This window comes from Trifolium pratense, linkage group LG4, assembly GCF_020283565.1.
Source record: "Trifolium pratense cultivar HEN17-A07 linkage group LG4, ARS_RC_1.1, whole genome shotgun sequence".
Classification (NCBI taxonomy): domain Eukaryota; kingdom Viridiplantae; phylum Streptophyta; class Magnoliopsida; order Fabales; family Fabaceae; genus Trifolium; species Trifolium pratense.
The window spans coordinates 1,892,602-1,904,084 of NC_060062.1; the positions used below are offsets into that span (position 1 = coordinate 1,892,602).

General features: G+C 33.1%; 3 protein-coding genes across 3 annotated transcripts; all 3 read left to right on the forward strand.

Moving 5' to 3' along the window:
• The first annotated feature begins 583 nt into the window (after positions 1-583).
• On the forward strand, positions 584-2,346 carry LOC123919445 (cytochrome P450 71D10-like). Its single transcript, XM_045971365.1, has 2 exons — positions 584-1,605; positions 1,685-2,346. The coding sequence occupies exons 1-2, from the start codon at positions 709-711 to the stop codon at positions 2,294-2,296; spliced, it is 1,509 nt and encodes a 502-aa protein (XP_045827321.1). The 5' UTR covers positions 584-708; the 3' UTR covers positions 2,297-2,346.
• Positions 2,347-4,110: 1,764 nt separating this feature from the next.
• On the forward strand, positions 4,111-8,058 carry LOC123921938 (26S proteasome non-ATPase regulatory subunit 8 homolog A-like). The gene is made up of 6 exons (XM_045974677.1): positions 4,111-4,330; positions 5,638-5,716; positions 6,305-6,407; positions 6,634-6,897; positions 7,230-7,341; positions 7,594-8,058. Exons 1-6 carry the CDS (start codon positions 4,226-4,228, stop codon positions 7,732-7,734), a joined length of 804 nt encoding a protein of 267 aa, XP_045830633.1. The 5' UTR covers positions 4,111-4,225; the 3' UTR covers positions 7,735-8,058.
• A 771-nt stretch (positions 8,059-8,829) lies between these two features.
• On the forward strand, positions 8,830-10,917 carry LOC123923130 (cytochrome P450 71D10-like). The gene is made up of 2 exons (XM_045975786.1): positions 8,830-9,856; positions 10,048-10,917. Exons 1-2 carry the CDS (start codon positions 8,957-8,959, stop codon positions 10,657-10,659), a joined length of 1,512 nt encoding a protein of 503 aa, XP_045831742.1. The 5' UTR covers positions 8,830-8,956; the 3' UTR covers positions 10,660-10,917.
• Positions 10,918-11,483: the final 566 nt, after the last annotated feature.

The following is an 11,483-nucleotide window of genomic DNA, read 5'->3' on the forward strand; positions in this document are numbered from 1 at the left end:
ACGCTCCTCTTGAATTTGGTTCTCTTATAAGACCTCGGGCCACCCTTGCTCCTTATATGAGTGAGTGGGTGGAACCCTCCTTGTGCTAGATTAGATAGAGGGGGTAATTATGGATTTCCCTGTCAGATTCTGTTTTGGTTGGTTCGGCTCTTTCTCCCTATCTTTCTATTAGAGTTGGAATTTTCATTCATGTCAGGTGGAGTGTGTTGTGGTGCTTTTTGGTGGTGTGCGAGTGTTTTTGGTGTGTTTGCCTTAGTGGCTTGGGTTTACTTTTACTATGTTGTTTGTTTCCTCCTTCTTTTTCTTCTTATTGTTTTTTTAGGAGTATTTCTTATACTTTGATATTTCTGTATTTGACTGGATTTTCATTTCTTATTATATATATTTTATTTGCCATTAAAATAAATATTGGCGATACCAAACATTGTATTAGGCTCCTAATATAGACCGGACCCATTACCACAAATTTGTCCTTTTGCCAAATTCTATTGAGACAGCTTACAAATGGAGTATGAAATTACATAAGTATAATATAACGTTGTCGAGACAGCTTATAAGTGGAGTATGAAATTCACATTAGATTTTTTAAAATTAGACAATCAAAGATTCCCCCAAGGCTATATAAAGAAGAAAAACTAAAACTAAACCAAAAATTACAAACACACTACACTACATCTTTAATTCATATCTATAGTTAAGCAAGTTCTTATGGAACTTCACAACCTTCTTTCTTATACCACCTTCATTTCCTCCTTTCTCTTTCTCTTTGTGCTACTCAAAATAGTTAAGAGATGGAGTTGTAACAATTCTGCTGTCAATTTACCACCAGGACCATGGACACTACCCTTCATAGGAAATATACATCAAATTATCACCAACTCACTGCCTCATCACTGCTTCAAAAATTTGGCTGATAAATATGGACCCTTAATGCACCTAAAACTAGGAGAGGTATCATGCATTATAGTTAGTTCACCAGAAATTGCCAAAGAAATTTTGAAAACACAAGACCACACCTTTTGTAATAGACCAAACCTTCTTTTGTCAACAATACTTACTTACAATGCTACAGATATTTCCTTCTCCGCATATGGAGAACATTGGAGGCAATTGCGAAAAATATGTGTTTTAGAGCTATTAAATGCAAAGCGTGTCCAATCATTTAGGTCCATAAGAGAAGAAGAGGTTTCGATACTAGTTAAATCGATATCTGCTAGCGAAGCTTCAGTTGTTAATCTCAGTGATAAGATTTTCTCAATGACATGTGGGATAACGACGCGAGCAGCTTTTGGGAAAAAGAGTAGACACATTGAAGAGTTCAAATCAGCAATGGATCAATCAATAGGACTATTAGGAGGATTTTTTATTGCTGATTTGTATCCTTCTATTAAAATGCTTCAAAGGGTGAGTTCAGCAAAGACTAAAATGGAAAAACTTCAAAGAGATTCTGATATGATATTGCAAGACATTATCAATGATCACAGAAGTAGTCACAGAGAAGAAAACAAGGATGAAGATCTAGTTGATGTTCTTTTGAAGATTCAACGAGAAAATGTTCACTCACAACACCCGTTGACTGATAACAGTATTAAAGCAGTCATTCAGGTTAGTCTACAACCAAACACGTTAAATGCATGATGGTTTATACAAAAAATAATGTTATATATGGTTAATCCTTTTGCAGGACATATTCACTGCTGGTAGCGAAGCATCGTCGGGGATTGTTTTATGGGCAATGTCTGAGATGGTAAAGAATCCAAAGGTAATGGAAGTAGCACAAGCTGAGGTAAGAAGCGTATTCGATAAAAAGGGGTATGTGGATGAGACAGAGTTGCACCAATTGATATACTTTAAGTCTGTCATCAAAGAAACATTAAGGATGCATCCTTCTATACCATTGTTGCTTCCAAGAGAAAGTAGGAAGCAATGCCAAATCAATGGTTATGATATCCCAAGTAAGACAAGGGTCGCTGTCAACGTATGGGCGATTGGAAGAGATCCAAGGTATTGGGTTGAAGCTGAGAGTTTTAAACCCGAGAGGTTTATTAATAACCCAATTGATTTCAAAGGTACGAACTTTCAGTACATACCATTTGGTGGAGGGAGGAGGATGTGTCCGGGCGTTGTGTTTGCCTTGCCTAATGTTGAGTTGCCTCTTGCTGAGTTACTTTACCACTTTGATTGGAAGCTTCCAAATGAAATGAAGATCGAAGAATTGGACATGACCGAGTCATTTGGGATTACGGCCGGAAGAAAAAAAGACTTATGCTTGATTCCTATTACTCGTCGTCTTTGATATGTTACATATGTATTGCCTAAGAAAAAAAGTTTGTATTCTCAGTTTTTACTTGTAAGTTATAGCAATTGGACAATATATAATTGTCATATTTCCCTAATAAAGTTTGTATTCTCAATTTTTATAAAGGAAGAAATCCACTTGAAATATATAGCATATGAGAATTGTGAGGTAATCCATTTAACACAAGTAACATATACCTAAAGAAATGGATAAACAAAAATTCAATAAGTATTTGTATAGAAGGGTAACACTTACTAAAGAAATGGATATCACTTACCCCTTTCAAAAAAATATACAACACTACTAAAGTTTGGTGGAGTCTCATCTATTTTGTAGCATCCTAAAATCAACAAAATATGTAAAATTATCTCATCATTTGTACAACTTAAAATAAATGAATAACTATTATTTTTAGTTGCATCATTTAAAATCATATAATGGTACCCACAATTTAAGATAGATAGATGTAAGCATGGAAAAAGAGTGCATAGGAATATTCATAAGGAAAATACTCATAAAAATTCACATTGAATAAATATAAATTGATAAAAGAATAATGAAAATAGTACCATAATGATTTTTAAATAGAGCAATTTTGGACATTAATTAACTAACCAACTACCTATATTCTACCTACCACAAAGAATAAACGTTTTGATGGATACGTAAACACCTACCAATTGACATCTCTTTATTTTTCTGGTTCTATTTTCTTTGTTTTAGTGTTCATAATTATTAGTAATTCACAATAATCAATGTATGAGACTAATTATAATTTTTATTTTTTACCAAAAAATAATTAAGGAAAATTTGTTTCTAAGGTGAAACACTAAGAAAGCCACTTTTTAAGATTTTACACAAGCGCTATTCGAGAGAGAATAGTTTACTCGAGAAACAAAACACAAAAAAAATGCAAAAAAAAATTCAAATATTTATCAAAGTCTAGGAGAAAAATTCCCACTCTATATGTTGATTAGTACTTCCTCAAAATTGGCCACTTGGAAGGCTTGATGTAGGGGCTATTGACCATTGACGAGTCCGATACTTAAAGTCGCGGATGGTAGAGGTGAAATTACTCAAAAATTACTCGTTTTACAATTTTCGTGTGAAATAAATTTGGGCCAATTTCATTTATGGGCCTCAATGATTTGGCCCGTTGTTATTTGCCAAAAACAATAAAACAAAGATGCAAAGTTTATTTAAGGTAACTTAACTCGTTGTTTCGATCAAAAAAGAAAAAACAAACTCGTTGCCACTTGCAAAAACGTAGGGATGTTCGCGGTGCGGTCGGTTTGGTTCGGTTTTAAGCATAAAAGTCATCTTAATCGCAAGATAAAAATGTATGCGGTTTGGTTTGATTCGGTTAATTTTTAAAAAGTCATCCAAACCAAACCAAACCAATGCGGTTAGGATTGGTTCGGTTTGTGCGATTTATCATGATATAAAAAATATGACAATATTTTCAACTTGTTACAAAATAAACATAGGAATTTTTAATTTATTTTATTGTTTACATGATACAATATGCATATACATAAATTGCATATACGTAGTAACTTATTTTTAATACCAACAATATAAATAATATGTTTTGACAGCCCATTATTTTATGGACTCAATTTGGGTTGATTGCTAATAGTTGATAGAGCTAAGTATTGCGGTTTGGTTCGGTTTGGTTCGATTTTGTGAAATGAAAATCGCAAACCAAATCAAACCATGCAGTTTAGAAGAAAAATTATCTGTGCGGTTAAAACTAAATGCGATTTTTTGCGGTTTCGATTTGAATTAGTTGGGATTGCGGTTTTACTTTTGGATTGGTCAGTATTTTGAGGTAACTCTGAACATCCCAATTGCAAAAACGAACTCGTTGTTTCGATCAAAAAATTGAACTTCTGAACATCCCAAATTGCAAAATAGTAGCAAGAGATGGATCCAAAATTGAGCGAAGTTTCACAGCTCTTTGATCGATTTAAGGCTGCGTTTCTCAGAAACGACTTTGATTCAGCTTCAAATCTCCTTTCTCAGCTTAAGGTAGCTCTAACCCTACAAAACCCTACTTTATAATTGTTACCCTAATTTCAATAATTGCTTTTTACACTTTCTTTACTTTACTTTATATGATGGGGATTTAAATTTGGTTGTTTTTGTCAAGTTAAATTTGGTGTGGGTTAATTCAGTGTGAGATCGTTATTGTAATGTTGTTGTTGATTTAATTAGTTAACTTTCAACCTTATGGAAAAATCATGTACCATGGGTTTTGAGAAACTGGGGTTTGTTCTAGGATTTGAATTTTAAAGTATATAACCTAATCTATGAAGCACGGACACCCCTCAGATCAGGCGTGCCACCGACACGACACTAATACTTATAATCATGTCATTTTCTCAAATTATTATCGGTGTGTCTGTGTTTGGTATATGTGTCTGTGTCCATGCTTCATAGAACCTAATAGCGTAGAAAGGAACATATTTTAGAGGGAAATTGGATGGTCAATTTGTGAGTTTTTAATCATGTTGATAGTGAAGAATTGAAGGAATTATACAGTTGCTTGTGTAACAAGCCAACTATCAAGTAGGGTTAGTTAGTGACTGTTACAAGTAGTTAGAGGCAGTTATAACCTCTTAGAGTTAGTTATTAGCTTTACACACTTGTATATAAACATATCCATAGCTATTGTAATGATTTGAACCGTCATGCTTTGAGGTAAAGGTACAAAACCGTCATGGTTTGAAAACATGGTATGTGTTGTTAGTTATTTGGTTTTTTTTATCACTTCAAGCAGTTTAGTTCATAGCTCTGATTTATATTTACCCGGTTTGGATTTTGCTTATGGGAACTTTTTATTTATATTATGGCCCTTTTCGGATTGGTATTTTTTTAGCATATAACCTAAAAAGGAACATATTTTAGAGGGATGTTGGATGGTCTATTTGTGAGTTCTCTTTCGATGGTAGAAAGGGGAAGTCTTGCTTTAAAAACATGGTGTGTCGTGTTAGTTGTTTGGATTATATGATTACTCCCAGCAGCTTAAATTCTTCCCACTGATTCATATATAGACCCTGTTAGGATTTAGTTTCTAGCTTATGGGAACTTTTTTCATTAAAATAATATGTATGAATCATGATTCTTTGCTTGTGAAAAAGTTAATTACAATTTATACGAGAAACTGTTGTTCTAAAAACTCAATTAGTTTACGATTCAGTAACATTTCTTTTTCTACAATTGGTTGTTGCAAATTTGTCTAAATTGGGTCATAGTTTCTAACTTAGAACATAATTGCAGCTGATTATATTTTGTTCTTTGATATGTAACTTTTGAGTGACCTTTTTAACTTGCAGGTGTTACTTACAGGGTTCAGAAGCCTTCCACCCTTGTTTGCAGATACACCTAATGCAGTTCAGGAGTTAACAATAGCAAGTAATATTCTTCATTCCAATCAGTTGCTCCGGTCTTCTTCCTATTTTTGATCATTCTCCTGCATTGTTTTCTTACCATACCTGTATCTTTTGTTAGTAATAAAAGAAGATCCCATTAAAATATCATATGAGTGAATCTTAAATTAGGTTGATATCGTAAATGAAATTTTAATGGATTCGCTTGGCTATGAGCTCTATGTTATATAAATTAGAACTACTCTTCCACGGCTCCTGTTTGTTCTTCAAACCATGGTTAATAACATAACTTTGCTATCTGGTTGGTTGTAGTCGACTTAGAATTACAAGTTAAGTTTTGTCTTACTGCATGACAAATACTAGGAGACAAATAAGGATATAATAGTGTTTTATATTTAAAATTTGTAACTGTTAGAGGCTTCAACAAAATAAAGTTATGAGCCATTTGTCTATCAATTTTACAAAGTTAAATACTAAAACTGCTCTCCCGTAACTGAATCATATTAATTATAATAATGAATAACATAATATCTACTTAAGAAGAAGAAATTGTTAGCTATGGGTTCTTTTGATAAAATGCATTTTTCCTCATGTTGGTTGTTGAAATTTTCAGGGGATATATACGAGCATGCTGTTCTCCTTAGCGTAAAAATCGAGGATCAAGATGCCTTTGAAAGGGATTTCTTCCAGCTGAAACCTTATTATACGGATGCCCGGTAACTAATTCTTGCCCCTTTTTTTACAAGTACATAATATACGTTTCTAATCTCGGACAACTGAAGCTGGAACCAAAACTGTATACGTTTCCTGATGTCTTAACAATTACATTAGAGTATATGCCAAGAAACATAGTAGTATTTATATCAAAGTGCGATTCTTATCCAACTCATATGCTTTCTTGTTGAGCTATGATAATTTATTGGACATTTTTCTGTGTTGCAGTAATCGTCTTCCGCAATCTCCTCAGGAGTACCCAATACTTGGTCTCAACCTTTTGAGACTACTTGTGCAAAACAGGATTGCTGAATTCCATACTGAGTTGGAATTGCTTTTATCCGCTGCTCTAGAGAATCCTTGTATTAAGCATGCTGTGGAACTCGAGCAATCTTTTATGGAAGGGGCTTACAACCGAGTTTTGAGTGCTCGACAGACCGTCCCACATGAAACATATGTGTATTTCATGGATCTTTTGGCAAAGACCATCAGGTAATAGTTGTTATTATTTTTTCTTATAGCCTACCAGATGATTGAGCTCAACTTCTAAAATGAAACTCCGTCTATATTTCCTCTGAAGTTGGACTTTGTTAGCTTGTTTTTTTATCTCCTCTGAACTAATTTTGATACAACAACTATTATATTTTGAGTTATTTTATTTATGGTATGCTGATTCTATTCTTTCTGGTTCCTGCAATGGAAATTTGGCATAAGCACAACCATTTCTGTAATCTTGAAGCTTTACACTTTCCCCGTATGTTATTTTTCTGTTTTTTAAACATCTATATCAATTAGCTAATAAGTCTGTCTCTTTAAACATTCAGAGATGAGATAGCAGGATGCAGTGAGAAGGCATATGACTATCTTTCAATTAATGACGCTAAGCGGATGTTGTTGTTCTCCTCAGACCATGAGCTCTTGGAATATATTAAAGAGGTGAGAAATATCACGATTCTTGGTGTAACTAATGAAAGCATGAAAAGAAAGACACGTTAATCTTGACTATATGACTGTAGATTGATGTTATATGTTAAATAATTAGGATTAATTTCTCTCATGAATGTATGATTTTATCTTATATGTTTCATGTTTCCAATAAATATTGCTCTTTTTATGCCTCGATGCCCCCTAATATCGTTGCATGATATTGTTTGTTCTCGTTTTAAAATCAGTATCTATTGATTGCAGGAGCACTCTGAATGGGAAGTTAAAAACGGAGCTGTTTATTTTCAAAAGACAAAAGAATTGGCTCCTTGCAAAGAAATACCCTCTCTGCAACTCATCAACCAAACACTTAGCTATGCTAGGGAATTAGAGAGGATTGTCTGAGAAGGACTTGATCCTAAACCTCTAACTATCCTAGCTAGGTTCTAGGTTAGGTGGAAGTGAAAAGACTAAAGGGAGATGCAGATTACAGCATTGTGGAAAACTGGACATATTAAAAAATAGTTGAGCAGGTCATTCATTGGGGATCCGGCGTAACGACCTTCCTGTTTTTCAAAATTACTAATCATGTGCTTTGATTGTTTAATTATAGTTCGATTTGGAACTATAGAATGATTTTAACTCTGTATTTTGGTTCTTTTTTTTTAATCACTGTAGATATGTGGTGCCGCAAGGCCAATCAAATTTTTTGAAGCCAATTGCAGCCAATCATTACATTTGGTAACTTCGAGCAAAAAAATAATGGATAGTTAATAAGCTAATTTATATTGAATGAACTTTATAAAAGAAAAATTAGTTATTTGAATTTGTAGTGTTTGAACTCGTCAGATGAAATAAAGCCCTTAGCATTTCGGTCAAAGTTGACAAAAATGTTGATACAAACACACTATTTCCTGCTGAGAAAATAAATAATTGCAGTGTTCCTGAACTTCTTCGATATCATATATAACAAAACATAATAATATCAGGACATTGAAAGATAACAAGTTCTTATTAATAGATGATGCAAATTTTGCACTTCCTTCTCCATGGATAAGCTCGAAATTGGGAGAATAAGCTCGAAATTGGGAGAACAACGATGGAGAGAAGGAGAAATTTGGAATTGATTGATCCAAGGTATTTCGTTGATGTTGGGAGTTTTAAATCTGAGAGGTTTGTTAATAGTTCGATTGATTTCAAAGGCACGGACTTTGGATACATACCATTTGGTGCGGGAAGAAGAATGTGTCAAGGCATTGTATTTGGCTTGCCTAACTTTGAATACATACCATATGGTAAAAATATATAGATTGTATAAATAGTACATATAGTTAAATTTTGTCACTTATTGACCCAAAAAAATTATTGAAAAATATGTATTTGATGTCACAATATGTATTCATGTATATGACTTTTCTCTTTAAGTCAAAAAAAAAATGTATATTACTTTTCTATTAATGTGAATTGTGTACCATCCTAGAACAAGACACAAAATGATAAGATCAGTATAATAAGTGATAAAGATTAAAGAATTCATTAACACATGACTGCATTGTCATGCGAATCTTTTGTATAGATACCTTCATCTTGTATTTCTTCTTTAGTTTTTCTGGATCAAGCTACCATCATGGAACTTCACAGCCCTTTTTCTAATATCATCTTTATCATAACCATTTTTCTCTTTCTCTTGTTGCTACTCAAAATAGCTAAAAGATGGAGTTGTAACAATTCCACTCTGAATTTACCACCAGGACCATGGACACTACCCTTCATAGGAAACATACATCAAATTATCACCACCTCACTCCCTCATCATTGCTTCAAAAAATTGGCAGAGAAATATGGACCTTTAATGCACCTAAAATTAGGAGAAGTATCATACCTAATAGCTACTTCACCAACAATGGCTAAAGAGATTATGAAAACACATGACCTAAGTTTTTGTGATAGGCCAAACCTTCTTTTGTCAACAATATGGAGTTACAACAATACTGATATTATATTCTCTCCGTATGGAGAACATTGGAGGCAAATACGAAAGATGTGTGTTTTACAACTATTAAGTGCAAAGCGTGTCCAATCATTTAGATCAATAAGAGAAGAAGAGGTGTCGGATCTTGTTAAATCAATATCTGCAAATGAAGGATCAGTTGTTAATCTCACTCAGAAGATTTATTCATTGACATATGGTATAGTGGCGCGAGCGTGTTTTGGGAAAAGAAATAAATACCAGCAAGAGTTCAAATCAGCAATAGAGGAAACAATTAATTTGTTGGGTGGATTTTGTATTGCTGATTTGTATCCTTCTATTAAAATACTTCAAAGGGTGAATTGGACGAAGACTAAAATCGAAAAGGTTCATAGAGAAATCGATATGATAATGCAAGACATCATCGACGATCACAAAAGTATTTCCAAGGAAGCAAACAAGGATGAAGATCTAGTTGATGTTCTTCTCAAGATTCAACAAGAAAGTGATCAGTCAGAACATCCCTTGACCGATGATGATCTCAAACCAATCATTCAGGTTAGTCTACAACCAAACATGTTAACACATTAATTTATGATAAATTCTTCGGTGCAGATTACGATTTAAAGTCTTGTTTATCAAATTTTGGAGAGTACATCAAATTTATAAACTTTTTTTGTTGTGTTGTATGGAATAAAATGCATGATGAAATTAGATAATAGATAGTGTCATTGTGAATCCATTTTCAGGACATGTTTGGTGCTGGTAGTGAAACATCATCAGGGATTGTTTTATGGGGGATGTCACAAATTATAAAGAATCCAAAGGTAATGGAAAAAGCACAAGCTGAGGTAAGAAGAGTGTTTGATAAAAAGGGGTATGTTGATGAGACAGAGTTGCACCAATTGATATACTTAAAGTCTGTCATCAAAGAGACGCTGAGATTGCATCCTGTTGTACCATTGTTGCTTCCAAGAGAAAATAGGGAGAAATGCCAAATCAATGGGTACGATATTCCAGTTAAGACAAGGGTTGCCGTCAATGTTTGGGCGATTGGACGAGATCAAAAGTATTGGGTTGAAGCCGAGAGTTTTAAACCCGAGAGATTTATTAATAACCCAATTGATTTTAAAGGTACGGACTTTGAATACACGCCATTTGGTGCTGGAAGAAGAATGTGTCCGGGCATTGCATTTGCCATGCCCAACCTTGAACTGCCTCTAGCTCAGTTACTTTACCATTTTGATTGGAAGCTTCCCAACAAAATGAAGAATGAAGAGTTGGATATGACTGAGTCATTTGGAATTACACTACGAAGAAAAAATGACTTATGTGTGATTCCTATCATTCGTCGTCCTTAATATATTTTTTGCCTATAAAAAATATTTCCAAAGTGTTTAATTTTGTTCTACTATTTTTCAGCAATTGGACAATGATTGTGCTAAATGTAGAAAGCAACATTCCTTTCTCCCAAGGAAGTGTATGATATTGCTTTAAAAAAAAAAGAAGTCTTTATTTTTTGGTAGAAAAAAAAAAGTTTTATTTTGTATTTGTATTTATTGTGTATGTTGTAGAAAAAAGAAGTCTTTATTGTGAATAATATTTGTATTTGTGTTTTATTTTTTGGACTAGCCAGTTGCTAGCACAGATTATTATGCACCATAATAAAATAAAAAAAAAAAAGAAAAAAAAAAAGAAAGAAATAGTAGAAGTTTAACATGTACCCTTAAAATACATTATCCTTAGTAAAATCCAAAAAATCATTATTTGGTCATATGATGCATAACCAAATTGATGTCATTTGACACTTAAAGAAGAACCAAGTACAAGAGAATAACTGGGAGAGAAAATCCAAATTTTAGTTATGAAGAGTACTAATTAAATATTTCTTTTTTAATCATGTAGGTAAAGTGGTTAGAATTTCATATTTTTAAATGTCAATAAGAGGAGTGTTCGAGGTTTAAGTCGCGACTACTATATATAAAATGTAATGTTTCTATCAACTGTGCTAAGTATTTTATCACTTTGTGAAATAAAAAATTAAGTATTTCATCACAGATTTAGATGCACACTAGTGATCGACGTTGATTAAATAAAAATTAAGTTTAAATGCACTTTTTTCCTGTTATTTTTACAAAAATAAAGTTTTGCTTCCTCTATTTAAAATTTTATTTTATTTATTTAA